Raw genomic sequence first — 20,912 nt, 5'->3', positions numbered from 1 at the left:
CTTAATATTCTCTGGAAGAATCTGAGCTATACTTTGATAAATACTTAAACGCTGATTCAGACAACTGGACTCCAATCACTTAATTAACTTTTATTAATATGTGTTATGAATACCCTGCTTATATTCCTCAATAATAATGTGAACATTAGAAAATCACTCACCACTGTAATTAAATGGTTTAATATACTTATGAAGGGATTTATTTATTATTATTTTTAAAAACTCCAATTCTAATAAGATGAAAATGGACTATGCCGGTTTTATGAGTTTTCTTTCGATTATATGTTTCTAAGAAGAAGTTGGTTGCTTAATCACACGTACCTGAAGGAATAAAGTAATAACACCATTATGCCTTATCACCTGACATACATAAATTGATTTTTAATATTCATACTTACGAGCAGAATTAGTGTAAGATAAAATAAGAAAAAGTACATAATAATAAAGGAAGCAAATAAACATTTTTATTTCCTCCTATGAAGAGAGATAATTTGGGGTTTTCACCTTGAAGAATTACATTATTTACCATTTGCATGAAATAAAAAAAAATTTAAATTACCTGCTTCACTTTGGAGGTGTTATGCATTCGTAGCATCTTTGGGCTCTTGGAAAAATCCCTTTACAGTTTTGCATAATTGCCAATAACAAGAGTTTTCACTGTTAGCTTTTTACTAAAATCTGAACATTGATTGTACCTATACATCGGCTGCTGTACACATGAATATTTTGCCAAACTTCTACCTGTTAATCACATCGTGTGTGCAGAAACACACATTTTATGTTTACTTGAACTTTATATTTTTGTTTTGACCCATGTAAGTAACTAAGATTCAGTGGATGAATAAAAGAATGACCAACGGGACTGAGTTTGAGTGTCTACCACACTACAGACCCAGACAGCACCCAGGTGCTATCGTTTACCTGGATGAAGAAGACACAGAGCCTATGGCCAAGAGACTCAAAGAAGGAGAAACAGATACGCGAACCAACAAATGAAATGCCATTAGGTTGTAATAAAAGAATGTGATCATCATGGTGGCACAGAGAGATTATCATCAATTCTCTATGAAGTGGTCTCACACCTGAGCCCTAGAATCTGAAGGTCCTGGATCCAAGCCCAAGGATCCTTGGTCTAAGGATCCAAGCCCATCTCTGCAATTCAGTGGTTGTGAAATGGGGAGCCTCATCCCACCTGCAAAGTGGAAGACAGCAGTGCCTACTCTTACAATTGTTCTAAAGATTAAATAAGACAATGTATGAAAGGCTTGTTTCGGCCTAGTATGTCTGACATGAAATGAGTGCTTTTAACCTGTTACTATGACAGCGAACTGAGAATTAGGGGGGTATTTAGAACAGCAGGGAAGCGTCATGGAAGATACCTACAGCAGTGATCAGGGGAAAAAGGAGAGGACAGAGAGCGCGCAAATCACAAAACCTTCCTCAGCCTCTGGCCTCTGAGTTACAAATCAAGGCAGTATTGGTGAGTGGCCATTGGTTCAACAATTTCACACTGTTAATGTGTAAAACACACTCACAGGCACCATGTTTAATTAAAGGGCATCCCCGCCTTCCCACCCACCAGTCAGCATTCTGATTCCGTCAAGTCTAGTCCGGGGACCTCAAAATCTGTAGCGTAACCCTATTTAGAAATAACTGATGAAGATGAGCTCTCCAGGCCATTCTAGTTCAATTTTACTACACGTAAGTGAATTGCCATATTTGACTTAGAATTTCACAGTCTTATTGTTCATCTTTATATTCTGGAATCAAGAGAAAGTGACACATACACACACACGAAAGTACTTTGTACTGATTGCTTTGAAATGAGCCACGTTGATGGCCTTTTCTAATACACTCAAAATTCTGAACCCCCGTTTTTAAAAAAAAAAATGAGCCATAATCACAAAGATCTGAACTGTCCTCTTCTAGGACATTTGTCACGCACGTTTATTTGTACAGTGTGTGTCTCCATTCTAGACAACATGGGCCCCTTATTTGCATCGGTAGCTTCACCAGCTCTAACACCAGACACAGTTAATCAAGAAGCATTTTGTTTTCAGAAAAATGGAAAATGCTTGCCTTCCTGGGCAGGAGGCAGAGGTGGTGAAAGAGGTGTAGCTCAGGGGTAGACTGGAGAAATATTTAGGAAGTAAAATGAGCGGAAGTACCAGTCTGTTGAGGGATTAATGGAAAACACTCAAGTTTGAAGCCTCCAGGGTTGGGTGAAGATGATGTCCTTAACCAAGGAAGAACCCCCTGGATGGGAGATTAATTTAGTTTTACAGATTATGGGTTTGAGAGGTCTATGAGAGAGAAGAACCAGTGAGTAACTACGGGTATGTAAGAACATAACATTCCAGAAGCAGAATAATGACTCCCGTGGATGCCTGTGAGCAAATTCTCAGAACCTAAACTCTATCTTACATGACAAAAGGGTCTTATCAGATATGATTAAAACTAAGAACCTTGAGGGGAGGAAAGGATCCGGGATAGATAGGCCCAATCCAACCATAGGAATCCTTCAAAACAAAGAGTTTTTTTCCAGCTCTGGAGAGTCAGAGAAAGGATGAGAGGAGAAGAGCTAGCTGGCTTTAGAAATGGAAATGGGTAAAAAAAAAAAAAAAAGAAAGAAATGGAAATGGGTAGCCTGGAGCCAAGGAACACAGGCAAATTGTAAAAGGAAGGCAAGGAAGTGGATTTTGCCTTAAAGCCTCCAAATAGGAAGGTGGCCCTGCCTATACCTTGATTTTAGTCCAGTGAGATCCCTATGGGACTTACAGAACTAAAGATTAATAAATGTATTATTTTAAACCATTAAGTTGATGGTAATTTGTTAGGGTGATAGGAAACTATATACCTGAGATCTGGGTGGAACACAACATTTGGACCCATTCTTTGGATGTCTGTATAACAGATATAAAATAATTTCCTTCACGAGTTAATGCTCCTCCCTCCTAGTTTCTGCAGTCTCAGGGCATGTGGTGTAAATGCAGCGCTGGGTATTTCTCTGCTGTTGATCAGTTCTACCCTCACCACTCCTTCTCTTTTCTGGGACTGGAAGCTGAAAGCTACAGCGGACCCTTGCACAAGGCAGGGCTTACGGGTGCCAACCCCAAGCAGTTGACTGTGGAAGGAGCCGAGATGCCCTTCAACAGATGAACGATAGATGTGGTAATGTGGTACATAAATACAATGGAACATTATTCAGCCATCAGAAACAGTGAATACCCAACATTTGCATTGACATGACATGGATGGAACTGGAGGGGATTATGTTAAGTGAAGTTAGACAAGCAGAGAAAGACCAATTATTATATGGTTTCACTCATCTGTGGAACATAATAGCAAGAGCATGGAGGGCAATAGGGGAAGGGACAGAAATCCAAAGGCGGAGAAATCAGAGAGGGAGATGAACCATGAAAGACTATGCACCTGAGAAACAATCTGGGGGTTTCAGAGGGGAGTGGGGGGAAGAGGTGATAACAGGGTGATGGGATTAAGTAGGGCACAGAATGTGATGAGCACTGGGTGTTACATTTAACTAATGAATCCTTGAACACCACATCAAAAACTAATTATGTACTATACAGTGGCTAACTGAACATAATAAATAAATAAAGAGAAAATCTAACTTTTGACTCCCTCAAACCATAATGACTCTTAATCTACTGTTGAGCAGAAGCCTCACTGATAACAGAAAGTCAATTAACACATATTTTGTATGCATATTATATACTGTATTCTCACAATAAAGTAATCCAGAGAGAAGAAAATATTAGGAAAATCATAAGGAAGAGAACGGACATTTAAAGCACTGTACTGCACTTAGCAAAGTGTAGTGAGTGTGAACCTTTAATTAATAAGTGCAATAAATAAATAAATAAAAATGGAGTAGGTCTCCCCTACTCCAACTAAACATAAACAGGTAAACAACATTCATAGCAATGGGATGGACTGAGGTGAAGCGAGTTCCCTGTCAGAGAACATCATCACCGGTGGTACCGACGTCCGACAGTCTCGTTGACGACCACTCACTGGTTCTCAGTCCAACCCGATGCCTCTTTATATACTGTGCTAAGTCTCCTTCATAAACATATTACATCACTTGTTTTTCATATGCTTACACTCCACAAACACACACACACGTAAACATGTTTTTGCAACATTTTTGCAACATCATTTCACTGGTCAAAATATTTACAACTTATTGCTCTACGTTAATCTTTATTACTGCACACACATTAATTAGTCTTATCACTACATACACATTGGTCTAGGCGTACCTGCCATGCTTGTTTACTTGCTATGAATGTTGTTTACCTGTTTACGTTTAGTTGGAGTAGGGGAGACCTACTCCATTTTTATTTATTTATTTATTGCATTTATTAATTAAAGGTTCACACTCACTACACAAAGCAAATCCATGTATACGTGGACCAGGCTATTCAAATCTGTGCTCTCTGAGGGTCACTAGTACTCTCTGGAGATGTGTCTATGGCATATCCACAGAATTCCTCACCAGCCAGTTTCTGGTTCAGTCTGCCAAGGGAAAGCACTGGCAGCAAAATGGAAGTTAGAATAAGGAAAGAAGCTATGATTCTCTTTCTTCTGCTTCTGCCTGAAGCCACATGGGCATCTTGGCACTCCTAGGTTCCGGTGGCGGTGGCAACAGGCACCAGTCAGCTGCTGGCCAGGGCGGGCACCGGCCACATGGGCAGGGAGGCCTGCAGAGAGAGGGCCTGCAAACTCTTAGATGACCACAGTGTAGACCCCTCCGACACCTTCAGAAGCAGCAGTGGTGTCAGGACCAGCAGAGTAAGGTCTCCCGGTTTAGGTAATACCATTTTCCCTTTGCTCCTGAGAGCGACTTCCTACAATTACTAATCTCTAGGTAAACAGCACCTTCCCCTATTCTCTTCCACAGGCTATTCAACACATTTGTAAAGAATTCCTTGCATTGTGCACCCTCTGAAAAGCTACAAATGGTTTCTGTTATCCTGACTAGACACTGACACAAACGCTTTTTGCAACAATGATATACATGGACTGAATATTTTCTATGTGTGCCAAAAGCAGAATGTATGTGTATAAGAATTTGTTCTACACACGGGCCTTAATATTTGCCCATAATGTGAATCTACATATACCACATGCCATCCTTAGTCACACAGTATTTCCTTCTTCCAGATATTTCACTGTAGTAGGTTTTTATTGGGAAAAGAAAGTGATGGATGAAAAAACACCTGATTGGTTCATTAGAATTTCCAAAGTCAGAGACAGATATTTAAACTCAATAATGAGGCTGGATGCTAATCAGCACAGAGACAGCAGCTTTAGATTAAATACCTGTCCCTAACAGAAAAGAGGAGAAAAAAATTCCTTCCACAAGGCAGCAAGATCATAACAACAAGTCATCCACTTAACTCGATTTGCTTTGACAAAAACAACAGGAAAATGTATCATTGTCATGAATTAAAGTCGCATCAGGAAAGTAGGGCAACTGAGCATTTTCATTACGGAAGTTGTGAAAACATGGGGCTGCTACTTGCAATGGCTTTGTTAGCCACAAAGCTATCTGGCCTCCATGCCTATGCTTCCTTTCCCACGAAGACACAACTGGAGTAAAGAAAGAGCCATCTGACAGAGTCATCCAAAAGGACAACAGTTTCGACAAGGTGGTACGAAAGTGCCAACTTCCCAGTCAGTGTGGAGACATGCTAAGAGGTCAAGGACACCTGTCTATGACAGAACAAGCCAACGGCTCGAGGAGTAACCATCAGCTGCCTTTCACCATGCACCTGCTAAGTGTCAAACACTGTGCTAAGCAGGTAATATTCCTTGGCTCGCTCACATCTTACAATGGCCCTAGAAGACCAGTAATATCCCCAGTGAGCAAGCTGAGCATCGAAGTGGCAGAGCAGTCACGCAGCTAGTTAAAGCCAGAGAGGAAGGTCAAACCAATGTGGCTTAGCTACTCCTCTACACTGAATACAAGAAGGGGAAAATGTCCTTAAAACTGCAAGAGTGGGAGGGTTAAATGCATAAAATAAGACAAAATACATGCATAAAGAACACAACAAAACCCTATACACAACACAGTTTCTATCTTAAAATGTGAAATAAATAAAAACATGCAACTTTTGTCACCAACCAGCACTGGGAGGGACTTATCCTCTAGCGAGCACAGATGCATTTCAGAGATCTAAAGTGATCATCATTGCATTGGGTCTTCAAAGTTATCATATGAATTGTCTCTAACACCTTTGACCAAACTTCCTTGACAGGAGTTTCTACAATTGGTTCAAAATATTCTGTTTTTTTAAATAATTTTTTTAAATGTTTTATTTATTTGACAGAAAGAGGGATCACAGTAGGCACAGCAACAAGCAGAGGGAGAGGGAGAAGCAGGCTCCTAGCTGAGCAGAAAGCCTGATGCGGGGCTCAATCTCAGGACCCTGGGTTCAGGACCTGAGCCAAAGGCAGATACTCAACCAACTGAGCCATCCAGGTGCCCCTGATTCAAAACATTCTTTAAAACTTCCATTTTCTTTGTTTTCTCAATGGAACTGTTATATACCCTTAAAGCAACAAAGCTCTCATCTGGCCAGACTACCCCAAATTACCCTAAGAGAGCAAAGAGGAATATTTGGGGTGAACTTTAAATCGTATCATTCCTGTCTATACATCTATGAAGTTAATTCTCAGTTCTTCTCTCCATATAAGAAATGGCCTAATTATAATGCATTTACTCCACAAGTAACTGAATTAATGATGACTCAAATTTGGTACTCTTTTATTTTCTTGTTTATAAACCATTTCTGGTTTTGTGTGTAACAAAAACAACAGAAGCGATGGTCACCTATCTCGTCTGGCACAACCCATAGAAAGTAGGTATAAGTTCTCAGGACAGAACTACTCCAGAGGATTAAATTCTGTAGTGAGATTAAAAGTCACATTCTTACCTCAGATGTTTTCCTTGTTACATGGCGCATGGGATCCTACCCGGTTGGCCCTTATCTGTATCATCTTACACCCCCGCCAGCTCCTCTGCCCAGATCCAGAGGAAAAGACAGGACTTTAACCATCCAACACTCACTCCCCACCTTCCCAGAAGCAGTCCTAGTTGTGTGGATTGTGCCTTGCTCCTAGGATTTTGTTTGAACAGAGCATATACGTCAGTACTTAAAAAAAAAAAAAAAAAAAAAAAAAAAACCACCTGAAAGCCACTGGTCAAACATTAATGAGTTGTTTCCAACAGGAAGGGAGGCAAGATATTTGGAGGTTGCAGCTTCTTTCCCCATTTCACCCAGCACGGCCCTCATCGAGATCAGAAACGGAATCCTAGGGTCAGCCCTGTATTCACAACTGAGGGAAGAATTTAAAACTTTACATGCCTAAATTTGTGTTGCGGAAGCAAATCACACACTATATTCGAGTTAGTGTGTACTGAGTCTAATTCTAAGATTTTCAGATTAAGTGATGCTTATATACTACATAAATTCACCCAAGGCCACTCTCTCTAAGTATCTTTGTACCAATTGTGATTTCTCAGTAGTTATACCTTCTCACCTCCCAGGAAACAGAAGTTCCCTGGGAAGAACTGGTTTTCTCTATCACTTTCAGAGGTAGAGTCCACCCTGATGATCCCAGAGTATGGAACTGAGTATGACTTTAAAAAAAAAAAAAAATCACAGCAAAGTGATGTACAATTGGAAGGAACACATAAGGAAGGCTTATCACTCTTTACAACTTTTCCTTTATAACACAGTCCACAGATCTCCCTTCTTTGATGATAAACAACAAATCATCAGTGTCTATCACGAAAGATTTTCTAGTAACATCAGACAACTCTTGATCTCATACCATACAGCACAGGGGTATTGGAGGAGGAGTATAAATTTTATTGAAAATATATGGTCAGTTCTTTAAATATATTTAAATCCACTTAAATTAGGATTGATTAATATAAATAAGCATTGTTTGGGTATTATCTGTAATCCTCTTGGCAATAATCCTGTTTCCATGGTAACACAAACTTATATTTTATCCTCATGCATGCATGTGAAATTATAACAACTTTTGTAATAAAGTTTACACATCATTTGCACATAAATTTCATTTTTATGAGAAGTCCAAGCTAGAGGTTTCTTTTCTTGAATCATTTATTATTATCTTGCCACTAAATACATAATTCACATCTCCTCTCAAATAATGAAAACTCAACAGAGCCATTCCTAACCATTTTCAAGAGATTACTAAATCTATATGATGGTCGGATCTTTGAATTCCAACATGTAATATTAAGGAAAAGATAATGAAATGCTTCACAGATGTCACCCTGGATATAATCCATGTGTTTTATTAGCATAAATCCATTCATTCTTACCTAATCAGGATTCTTTTGTTCACTTGTTTCAAGTAGTTAACAAGTTTGCTTCCATCACTTGTAGTAGACAAATGAAGCAGCTGAAATACTCTGCTGTTACCTACCCCGACACAAAAAGTGGGCCTTCATTCAACACTTGCTGGCAGCTGAGCTGCAAACATATGCATTCTTTACTAAAGCTCACTTTGCTATCATTTCAAAAAATAAGGCAGTTTATAATCTGATATAAGGACATTTCACTGCCTTTGGGGTAGGTGATACTTGGTAAGGGGCATATCTGGGGCTCCTAGGGAACTGTAGTGTTCTCTATCCACATCTGAGGCATTAAAAATCTGTATGCTTATAATTTGTAACAATTTACAATCTATGTTACTCGTCAACACTAAAGTTAAAAAATAACTTTCCATTTAACTACCACTACTTCTAGCATAGAAAATGTTGGCGACTTCATGAAATTATAATCATTATTTTAATTGGTCCCATCACTTTTTATTTAAAAGTAATGCTTCCCATCCTCCAGAAATTTGCAAATGTCTAAATAAAAGACTAAAGAAATGAAGAAAGAAAGCCTTAAGATGTGCCTTTGAAATGATGTGATTTTTGTGTTCTTAAATTCATCTTTCATAAAGATGATGGATATAGTATAAAAGGGAACTATCTGGGGGAAGTAGTTGAAAGTGTGGACAGTATTTTTCTAAATGTATGATAACGTTTTACTGAGTTTACCATCTTTCAAGAATATAAAAACTACAAGTATCTTTCAAAACTTGATTTACATAAAAAGTGTAATAAATAAGCCACTTTGAGTTGCAGAAAATTCAATTAATGTATAAGAAAACAATGCAAGTGTTGTACAGAGAAGATGAGTTCTCACAAATTTTTCAGTTCTTCACATGATTTAACAATGAAAATCCATCCACCAGCTGTCTCTGAATAGTTGAAGGGGTGTCATGTCCCAGGGGTAGATCTATCCTCTTTTTCTAAAGGGCAGAATGAGGAACAGTGAGTAGAAGCTAGAGGGAGGCAGAGACATCCAGGCAGGGGCAGGAGACTCAGCCTTAATTACATTATTTTCTCAAGAGGATCAGTCACTTTGGGGAACAGAGGCTTCCCACCCCTGGGAATGTTCACACAGATTAAGAGTGGTTGTATTCATTTCCTCTGGCTGCTCTAACAAATGAACACAAATATACTGGCTTCCAGGGACACAAATGTGTCAACTTTCAATCCATTAAGTCAAATCAAGGTACTAACAGGGCTATGATCTTTTGGGATGCTTCATGGGAGAATCCATTTACTTGCCTTATTGAACTTCAAGAGGTTGCCAGCATTCCTTGACTTGTGGCCACTTCCTCTGCCTTTGACACCAGCAGCATAGCATTTTCAAAGCTCTCTCTCTGACTCTGACACTTCTGTCTCCCTCTTACAGGGTCCTTGTGATTATACTTGACCCACCTGCATAATCCAGGACAATCTTCTCAACGTTCTTAATTTAGTCACATCTGCAAAGCCCCTTTACCATGTGTGTAAAGATTAGAAGGTTTTGAGGATTATAACATGAACATCTTTGAAGAGTTGTTATTGTCTATCATAGTGATATATTTTAAAAATAGATAGTGGGAGCCTGAACTAGATTGCTAAGCACTCTTTCAATATTTATATCCTATGAATAAGGCAAAGTAATCAAATATCTGTTAGCAATTGTTAAAAAAAGTTTATTTGGGGGCGCCTGGGTGGCTCAGTAGGTTAAAGCCTCTGCCTTCGGCTCAGGTCATGAGTCCAGAGTCCTGGGATTGAGCCCCATATCCATCAGGCTCTCTGCTCAGCAGGGAGCCTACTTACCGCCCCGCCCCCAGCCTGCCTCTCTGCATACTTGTGATCCCTGTCTGTCAAATAAATAAATAAAATCTTTTAAAAAAAGAAAAGTTTATTTGTATTAAGAAACTGACCATACAATACACCTGATTTCTCCATCCCAGATAATATTACTATCTCTCTTTATCTCTACCTTAGAGGGCTGGTTATTTTAGCTAAAATTCATTGTTTATTCTGATTCAGAATCTGCAAGTTTATAGGAGCCCTAGGTAATTCTTAGATGCATTAAAAAGTCTGATTTTAGTATATGTGCTGCCGAAACGAGCACCATGCATTAAAAAGTCTGAAAAAAAGTTTGAGAGGCACTGAAGATAAGTACGTATAAGGTTTTTTTTTTAATCTTTTTTTTTTTAATTTTATTTTTTTATTTGACACAGAAAGAGAGAGATCACAAGTAAGCAGAGAAGCAGGCAGAGGGGGAGGGGGAAGCAGGTTCCCTGCTGCACAGAGATCCTGATGCAGAGCTCGATCCCAGGACCCTGAGATCATGACCTGAGTAGAAGGCAGAGGCTTAACCCACTGAGCCACCCAGGGGCCATTACTTTTATCCTATTAATGTCATAAATTACAAGACCAAATTTCCCAAATTTTTACTACTCTTGCACTCTTAAAATAAAACTGGCTTGATGTGCTGATGAAACAAAAATTCGTTTTTCAGAAGGAGACCAAGCTGCTTTTACCTATAGTGGCCACATCTTGACTGATCCAAGAAAGAACAAGTGCTAACTAAATGTTGTGGGAATGTATGTAACTAACTAAAGTTTAAGCAATAGGGAAGTATTGACCATTATGCAAAAACCACCCATGGCTGCTCTAGGATGGTGTTTTCTCAAGGACTATAGTGACCGCTGATCAGGGAATTACTCTCTCTTTCAAAGGAAAGAAAAAAAAATGACAGAGAGAGGATGAGGAGGAGGGGAAAAATGGAGGAAGCAGAAAAGAAGGAAGGAAGGAGAGAGGAAGAGTGAGAGACAGAGAAATAAAGAAAAGGTAGAAGAACCACTGTTTTTTCTTATTATTATACACTCCTAAATAGGAAGGGAATAATCAAATTCCTAACTCATAATTCATTTCTCAGAAGCTATTAAATATGTGCCAATGAAAAGTATGGCTTAATCAACTTCTGTACAAATTTCATCTATTCATACATAGCCAATCTTCAGTCTCTTGTGGCCTTTAACAAAAATATTCTGAAGTGGTTACATGGAATAAAGCACTCTGCAATTTGGGTTAATAGGAAGTATTAAATTATACTTGAAGCAATTGACCAGATGATCTTGGTAGATATTAAAGCAAGAGGCATTACTATGAAAACAGTGACCACTTAATCCATCAGTAGAACAGTATACTTTCTCAAAGATTCTGGTGAACTAAATTGGGAAAACAGTCTCTAAGGAAAAGATGTCTTCATGGAGATACTGGCGGGACCAAAGGGAACACATTTATGCCAGTTAAATTCCATCAAAGCCCTTTTTCCCCCCTCCCTGTTGAAATCAATAATGAACCACAAGCTATGCTCAGCTCTGGGGACATACGGGTAAAAGCAGACAGGACCTCAAGGATCTCACATCCTATGACTGAAATGGAGACCAAGAAACAACTCCAGTTCAGCAATAATCAAGGTAAGCAATGGGTGTGGTGGCAGCCTACAAGAGAAGTGCCTGACTCACGATAGGGAACTCAGGGTCAAATCACATGAGGACTCAACTCTTCAGTGAGGTCAGAAAGAATATATAAAACACGATGCAAGCAATGAAGACAGTGAGAGGATTTGTGCCAGAGGAACAGCATGTGCAATGGAATAAAAGTCTAGAAATACCCATCATAGTCAAGAACTCTGAGTAGTTTGGACTGGCTACAGCATAGGATCAGGTGGAAAACAAGAGTTAAAGGCACCGATAGGAGCTGGACCATGAAGACTCTTGATACCACCCAGGGACTCTGATCATTTTAAAGATAATGTGAGTGGAATTCATATGGCCATCAGGGTATCTCTCGACTTCACGTTTAGATGAAGCCAATTAATAGGAAGGGACAGAACTCAGTGGAGCTTCCATCCCTTCCATCCACGTTCCAAAAAAAGGGGCTCAGGGGTTATTTTCTGTTTAGAATATGATATTTATTTCATTCACAAAGAGGAAACGCATCTAGCCTTTGCTTGCCAAGAAAAATGTTAGGGAATATAATTATTCATTGCAAAATGGAGTTCTGGAAAGGACATCTGTGTGTGGGGGGAGGTACTGACTGGATCTGTTGCTCAGGAGGTAGATGGGACAAGTGTAGTGCTGAGTCATAGCTGTGGGAAGGTGGGCAGGGGAAGAACACTGGTAGGTAGGTTCTGAATGGAGATATGGGGGAAGCACTAAATTCTGAGCTGGAGATGAACGTTAAATGTGGATGGTGAACAGAGAAGAAACTTGTACGCTTCGGTTGGAAAGCAGACAGAACAGCGTGGTTCTCACCATTTGTGGGGGTCTGTACCTCTAGAGCTAGACATACATGCCAAGCTTTACACATAAGGCAAAAAAAGATAAGGAAAAAAAATGATGATCATTCTAATGAAAGGATCAATGGCAAGAAGAATAACAAACAGGGAGGGAAAGGATTGTTTAGAAAAAAAACAAACTGGCAGTATCCGTTTCAAAATAAACTATATCCTGCCACCCACACCCACACTGAAGTGAAGTAAAATTTGCCAAAAGGAATTTGCCAATTGTCAAAGCAAAAAATTGGCAGCCCTAATTATACTTGAGACAAATGAACAAAATGAATACTCCCAATTCCATGAATCATTGTCAAAGCTGTCCAGTACAATCCTGAGCGGCATCCTTATATTTAGATAGTCCATATTTCATTATTTATTTATAGCCTGGCTTACAAGTTCACAACAGAACTAAGTCATCTGAAAGAAATATTATACATTGAAACAATAAAACATACATTTAAGAGAATGAGAGCAGTGGAAAATAAAATTAAAATAAAAGCTGAACTGGGAATAGGAGATGAATAGGGGTGGGGACATCGTGTTGTTTGGGATGCCAACATCAATCCCTCCGGCTTTGCTAAGCCACACATTTGTCTCTGAGTTTCCTACCAGCCAAGGAAGGAAAGAAAAAAAAAATATATCTAATTCAATAGCTCTTTTTATCTATGAGGAAAGTCTTTTAACAATTTTTCAGAGTATACGTTTAGATTTTAGGTATCAAATTTTAATGAAAGAAGGGATTAGTTCAATACATGTTATCAGGGGAATGAAACATCATACATGGGTAAATATTTCTAAAAGTCCTTTTTCATTTTGTATGCTATATAATATTCTTTTGCATTTTTTTGTCTTCAGTAACCCAACAATGTCTTAGTAACAAGTGAGAATATTGTCTAAGATATAATGTGATTCATCTTCCCAGAATTTCTTCTGAGGTTCGGTAAATACTTCCAAATTAAGAGAGACTGTGGAACTTGGTGACTGGTCTATTCCTACCATCACCAAAACTACCGTTTGTCATGAAAACATATCAAATATTTAATTTCTCACTCCACACCTTATCCACTAAGTAAACCTGACTCACAAAATCTGTCTACCAAAGGCTGTCACCTGTCAGTTTATAAGGATTACCTGAAAAACTATACTTTTTAAAACCAAGATATTTTCAAGCAAAGTAGCACTTTTACTTCAATTTTGATTCGAATTACTTTCTACAGAATATGTATGTGTGTATTAAAGAAGTATTCTGATGATGTGTATTTTGAGCAAACCAAATTCACACTGAAAGACACTTCCTATAGTTATTTGAAATATGTATTACTCTTCCTGTTCCTTGCTCCCTACATAGCCTAAAACCTACTGATACTTCAAGCTCTGTCAATACCACATGAAAAGTATGTATCACAGTGCATATGCATTAGACAACAAAGATACCATAGCTACTCGTTCAACTACAAATGATCAAGTTATATGTCAAATGCCATCGTCATTTAATCTCCATGATGCCAATATGTTTTATTTTTAGTTAGTTTCCAAATTATGGAGCAGAAATTTAAAAGATAGGTTATCTTTACTGTATGTCTAAAAGAAACAAACCAAAGGATTTTATCTATCAAATTTTAATCATGAAATAAGTGTAGGACAACCTAACAAAAGTCATAAACTATACCATTCAAATACTCATTTGATTCCTCTTACCACGGGAACCTTCCAATGGCACAGAAACACAAATTAAAGACCTAAAAATTTGACAATTCTTTTTGAAAGCATAAATGCCAACTACAAGTTTCTGAAATCAGTTAGTTGGGGAAAAGAAGAAAGGGTTTGAAAAGTGAGAAGAAAGGGGGTTGCTTAATTCAATATTTGTCATAACAAAGAAAACATGTATTATAAGAATCATACCTCAGTCATCTTTATTGGAAATATCTACAAGTTTCAGCATAAAAGGCAGTATTAGCCTATTCATGAATTCCAAAAGAGGACACAGGTGACTTCTCTATGGGAGACTACATCTTCATAATTATATTTGGCACATGAAAAGCATATCAGTTTGAGATCATTTTTAGATGTGTTTAACATGTACTTAGTGAACATAATGAAAACGCACATAGAAGAGTATAGGCATAAGAAACAACAAGGTTGGGTCTGCACTCATTGCTTCATAAGGAGTTCTCTGAAGAGATGTACCTCAAGGCAATTTGTTTCTACTGCTTAAATGAAATGCATTTTTAATTTTTAAAAGGGAACTTTCTATGATTTTTTAGTCCATTTAAAATGCTGGTTTCATTGTATGCCACCTCCTTCCACTAGGCAGTTTAGTCAGATACATAATTCAGAATAAGATCACTGAACAGAACAAAATAAAAACAACAACAAAATCCAAGGATCCTGATCTGTTGCTCAGGTGAAAACCCCCCAAATTTCTTCATATCCAATGTTTTGGGGTGGTGGTAAGAGGCAAATCCAGAAACAGATAGTTCTAGATATCTAACTATGACACTTTCAGAATAAGCACTTCTTAAGCTGTACCACCCTACATAAGCTTCAAAAACTGGTAATAAGCTAAATGTGCACCACGGATAAAATATACAACTATGATTATTATTAATATTTCATCAATTGGAAACCTGAATGATAGTCATATTATTAACCACACACAAATTAAGTAACAAACCATACATGAATCCAAATTTGAAACAGTATTTGTCATTACAAAAAATAACTAAATAAATTCAAACATATTTTTGGCACTATGTAGAGGATATTATTTGTTTTACTGAAGTCAAACATGGTGATAGAAGAACTTAGAAGTCCACACACACACAAATGAATGCACCTATAGACTATTCTCTTAAGGAATACTTCAATTACGGTAACAAAGTTTCGTGGTTAACATATTTGATGGTAAAAGCTGAATGTAATACATAGGTAACCTCTCAGGTTTGAGCACTGATAACTCTGTATCTGTATGCGTATGTGTAGGTACTGAGAATGAGTACATGTGTATGTGCACATGATACGGATTTCTAAAGTCATCACTCAGTCATTTTATTTCAGAGTTGTGATAGGGTGGGAGATAAATATCCTAACATGTGAGAGGGTGAAAATTTACTTTCTAAAATTAGAGACTTTTACCATTAAGTACTATGTAGTACTCAATGGTGTACAAAGTACAATGTAATTTACTCTGTCACTTTTCTTTTTTTTTCTTTTATCTATTCCCGGATTTAAAGTAACATAAACTATATCATCAATTGTTCATATTCTAATTAGGATGAAAAGCAGTATGTTATTTTGTTCATATCAAGTTCCCAAAAGAAAAGAGATCCCACAGACAAGACACTTGCACATGTTCACTTTGAAGACAGAAGCTGAAATTGACTCCAGGATTTCCAGTTTGCTGATCTGTGAAAATTGTTTGGGGGTAAAATGCTCTATTTATTTCTCAAGTATCCCACTAAGTATCTATTAGAAGAACTCCATGCAATGATTCAATGTTTTCTAAATGAAATCCTTTGAAATAAAAATGTATATATATATATATATATAACCATTTCCTTTGTGCTGTCAGTTTAATACCACGTGTCCAGACTCTAGAGACTACAGGCATGTAATTGGAACATGGTAAATATATATAACTACTTTCAATATATAAGTGAAGAATTATATCCAGGAGATACTGAAATACTAAATTCATATTACCCAGATAGATATCAGAAGATATATATTTCTTGTAAGGATATGTATATATATATATATTAATATATATATATATATATAATGGAAGGGGAATATATATATAATATATATATATATATAATGGAAGGGGCTATATATATACGTATATATATATATATATATATATGTATGTATACATATGTGTGTGTGTGTGTATATATATATATAAAGAAATTCTCTTTACATCAAAATGGAATTGTAGCTTGTCTCCTTTCTATAATGAAGTTACAAAATAGTCTCATTCAATAATTGTGTTAAGTGCTACCTTTATACAGCTCTATTAAAACAGGAAAGTATGGATTAAAATAGAAGAACATGTGGATTAAAAGAGTAAGAACCAAAGTTGAAGTATTGCAGACCTTAATAAGACTGAGTTAAATCAACTAATGATTGTATCCCACTTCAGAGTCCCAGATAAACTGAGTCTCAGTGAGTGGAAATAATCCAAGTCAATGATGTAGAGGTTGATTTGAGACACTCTGAGCACAAAATTTGGGAAAACATAATCAAAAGGTATTGCCAAAGTAGATATGTGCTTTAAGAAAAAAATAAATGACTATCTTATGGATCTGTGAGTTTAATATTTATGTTGATGAAAAAAATCAATAAATGTCTATAAACCTGAAAGTAACGAGGGGTGTGTATTGCTCAATATAAAAAAGAAATGATACATCACCCCCGTTTTTAGCTTCATGCTTTACAACCCATTAATAAAGAAGGTAAACATACAGTCATCTAGGAAACTATTATTTAGGAAAACTATTATTTAAAAACTAGGAAACTATTATTTAAATGCTCAAGAGTCTAGGCTCCAGAAGGTAGAGACCTAATCTAATCTAGGAAGAAAGACCAAGTGTCATGTAACGTGAAGGCCATGACTTGTCTCAAAAACCTACCTGTGACAGAGAATGAATGATCATCAATTTTTCACAAACTGCCTATCTCATGTGAGAAACTACTGAAACCTTGAAAAAGCCATTCAAATTTCATAGTAAAATGTAAAGGAAGACAAAATAAATCAGGTGTAGGAAGTCCATATACAGATGAACTAGGCTATTTTTTGAATGCTGCCAATGTAATTTAAGTACACTCAAATGTGTAAATATTGGAGAGAACAATCCCATGAGTCAAAGTATAACAACTAGGTAAAAGTAAATGAATAAGTATTTTATAAAAATGAGCCCAACAGTGAATGGGAATAGTGTCCTGTGGGTGTGAGCCCCTGCTCAGCCCGCAGAGCCATGTGGATTACGGGCTGTCCTGTCATAACCATGTTCATGTGTCCTTCCCTGGGGAATCCATCAGGCTTCTGGGAGATAAGTGACCACAGTGGAGAAGGAAGGACCCCTTCTGACCATGTGACAGAAATTGTCTCTACAAATCCTTTAGATTTTGGAAGATTAATTCTATATTCTAACAAACTTAAATAGAACTGAACAATATAGGAACTACGAAGTAATTCTTCCTTTATCCTGGGAATGATTAAGGCATATAGACTATAACACCTTGCCCAGTTCAGATTTCCATAACCAAAGAGACTTCGGAACACAGCCACAGAGATTATCAAAGTGTTGAACATTAATACCTTGGAGAAAGGAGGAATATTCTAGATTTTCAAGATGAAATGAGCTCAAGGAAAAACTCAATAGATTTAAGTTGGCTAGAAGGAAGATTCTGACACTGTGGGTTCTTAAACATTGAGGTGGTTTGCTGAGACTGCAGAAACTCCAATCCTGAGAATCTTTAAAAATAGAAAGGATTCAGACCAGCTGCTCAGAAGGATTGAATGTGGGCTTTCTTCAACTAAAACTCTCCAAGACCCCTCTAGCCCTCAGAGTCTAATTGTAAGTGCCAATATAAACAGTATATTCCATTCTAACACTTCTGCTCAGTACCACGTAGTTGAGGGGGTGGGAGGGATCGCGGCGACCCACATTCACAGCGCATAAAAACATGTGAGGCACTAGCTTGTCATAATTAGGAGTCCTAGTGGTATCTCTGGATACTTGGACTTTCTGATTTAAAATTTCTCTTGCAAATCACATATAGCACTTAATCAAAAGTTTTAAAGATATATTGCAGTTTTGAATAATTCATGCTAATGAAGCATTAAAACATGATGCAAAGTGCAAAAAATAAATAAAAACCAGGCAACTTAATTTCTCCTTCTTTATATCATCCAGACGAAAAATACTCGTTTTTCTATTAAACTAGAAAACTTGTCCCTAGTCACTTATTAATCCAAAACTTTTCCCCTAATATATCATGACATTTTTTTGAAAGATATTTGAATCTGTACATTAGCCCATAGCATGAACCAACTAATAAATTAATGATATATCGAAGTCCTAGAGTGTGGTCAAAATTATTTTACAAAAAAAAAAATACTTGAATAAATCAAATAGTAAACTAAATTGAATAGTGCACTAAATTGAGTGATCACTCCAATTGTATGTAAATACATTTGTCCTAATACCACAAACCATCCGCTTCATATTTCCACAAAAGACTCTGGCATTCTTTAAAGAACATGCACAGTTAAGCTTTAGGTTTAATCAAGTGTTGGTGTCCAACACCTTTCCATCTGCCAGTACCTTGATGCAAAATCTTGAAGAAGTTTATTTTCTTATAAAGTAACGGCAGCATTTTTTAACTAATCTCAACTGATGACTTCCCAAAGCATGGCTATAAAGTGCCACTCAAACTTTCTACACTGCCCAAATCAGTAGATTCATAACTTGACATAGCACACAGGAGCTACCCTCACAGCCCTGCAGTTAACTGCATTCGGTAAATATTTGCATCCATGGTACTACAGATGCTAATGACTGTGTTGAACATACACATGTAAACACACACCCCTCGCTGTGTAACAGCCTGTCAATAAATTGTAAAAACAGACACAATATACTCATGGGTAAGGTGGATATCCACCACCCACTCATTGTAACAGGACAATATCTCTTTTTGTTTATCTTGATTTTGAACGTGTGTGTGTGCGCGCGCGCAGGTTACCGGAGAGGGAGATCCGTTCTTGCAGAGGGGCCCTCTGAAGACTCCTTTAATGCCCCGATAGTGCCCATTGCTGAGATGTCTCGAACTGATGACCAGGTAACAAGCCATGTGGGTCCAAGCAGGAGGCGCAGAGTCTCAACTCCTCACCAGACGACCGGGCGCGGAAAAGCGGGCTGGTTTCTCAGCAGCGACAGTGACTGCCACCTCCCGAGAAGAAGCGGCCAGCGGCAAGCAGGGGACGCGGCGGCGGCGGCGCGTCCCCTCTCCTCGCCCCGCGCGGGGCTCCTGCTGCCGGCAGCAGCGGCTGCTCTGACGGCGGCGGCGGCGGCAGCGGCAGCCACACAGCACTTAGGGGACCCGGCGAGCCAGTCCACATGCTGCTCTGACGAGGTGGCTGCTCAACCGCGGGCCGGCGATATAATTTTTTTTTTTTTTTTTTTCCAGAGGACAACTTCCTGGGTCCGCCGGGGAATCAGGAACTCCTCCGCCCCCTTTCCTCCCTCCCCCCGCTTTCGCACCCAGCGCACGCCCCGGGATGCTCAGGCGCGGGTCCCCGTCACCTGGCCGGGGGCGTCCGCGGGCTGGGCTGCGGGCTGCGGCGCTGGGCGGCAGCCGCAGCAGCAGCGGTGTGCCCGGGAAAGTGGCCGACGGTCCTGGGGAGCGCCACTCCGCTGCCCCCGCTGCAGTGGCGGGGGCGGGGGCGCAGGAGGCAGCGCGTGGGCTGGGGTGAGGACCGGGAGTTGGGGACGCGGCGACCTGGGAGCGGGAGCGGTTAGCTCCGCCGCTCCGAGCTGTCGGCTGAAGGCGAGGGGCGCGCCGGGCGGCCGCGCGAGGAGGTGACAGCTGCGGCGGCGGCGGCCGGAGGCTCTGGCGGCTGCGGGACGCGCCGCGCCGGCATCCTGCCTTCCGCCGCCCGGGCCCCCTGGTCCCTCTGCCCCGTCTCCGGGCCAACTTTGCGCGGGGTTTGGGGGCGGGGGCCCGGGGCGACTGGGGAGGGCGGCGGTGGAGGAGCGGAGCGGGAGGAGAGCGTTTTCTTCACTCTTTCGCTGCCTGCTCGCCTTCAGCATGTTTCAGCGCTCGGGCTGCCGGCGGCGTTCGCAGAAGCAACAGCTCCGCAGCCGGGTGGACCGACGAGCTGTGCACCCCAAATAAGGCAGACGGGTTAGATGCGCTATGATAGGTAATGGATGCAGGAGGAAAGAAGTTTTAGATAGGAAACTTGCATAAGGAAACGAAACATGCATACGTGTGTGTGTGTGTGTGTGTGTGTCCAGAGTTAGAAACGGTCACTTACGAGTCTTTAAGTACCTATAAAGAGGCAGGTTTTTGGGGTTTGTAGAGGACGTTTGTGTCTCCACAACCCTCAACAATCATCCCTCAATGGTGCTTCTTGACCGACGCTAGATCATTTAC

The 20,912-nt window shown here is 39.3% G+C and overlaps 1 protein-coding gene across 1 annotated transcript in view; it reads right to left on the bottom strand.

The window, feature by feature from the left end:
• The window catches only part of ZNF804B (zinc finger protein 804B), a 516,087-nt gene extending 496,457 nt beyond the window's left edge, over positions 1-19,630 (bottom strand). The window contains exon 1 of the mRNA XM_044245978.1: positions 19,500-19,630. Within this exon, the coding sequence (XP_044101913.1) occupies positions 19,500-19,607 (108 nt within the window). The 5' untranslated portion in view covers positions 19,608-19,630. The remainder of the gene's footprint in view (positions 1-19,499) is intronic.
• Between the last annotated feature and the right edge of the window lie 1,282 nt (positions 19,631-20,912).

This window comes from Neovison vison, chromosome 4, assembly GCF_020171115.1.
Source record: "Neovison vison isolate M4711 chromosome 4, ASM_NN_V1, whole genome shotgun sequence".
Lineage (NCBI taxonomy): Eukaryota > Metazoa > Chordata > Mammalia > Carnivora > Mustelidae > Neogale > Neogale vison.
Note: the sequence above shows the minus strand (reverse complement) of the source record. Positions and strands in the feature narration are given on the sequence as shown.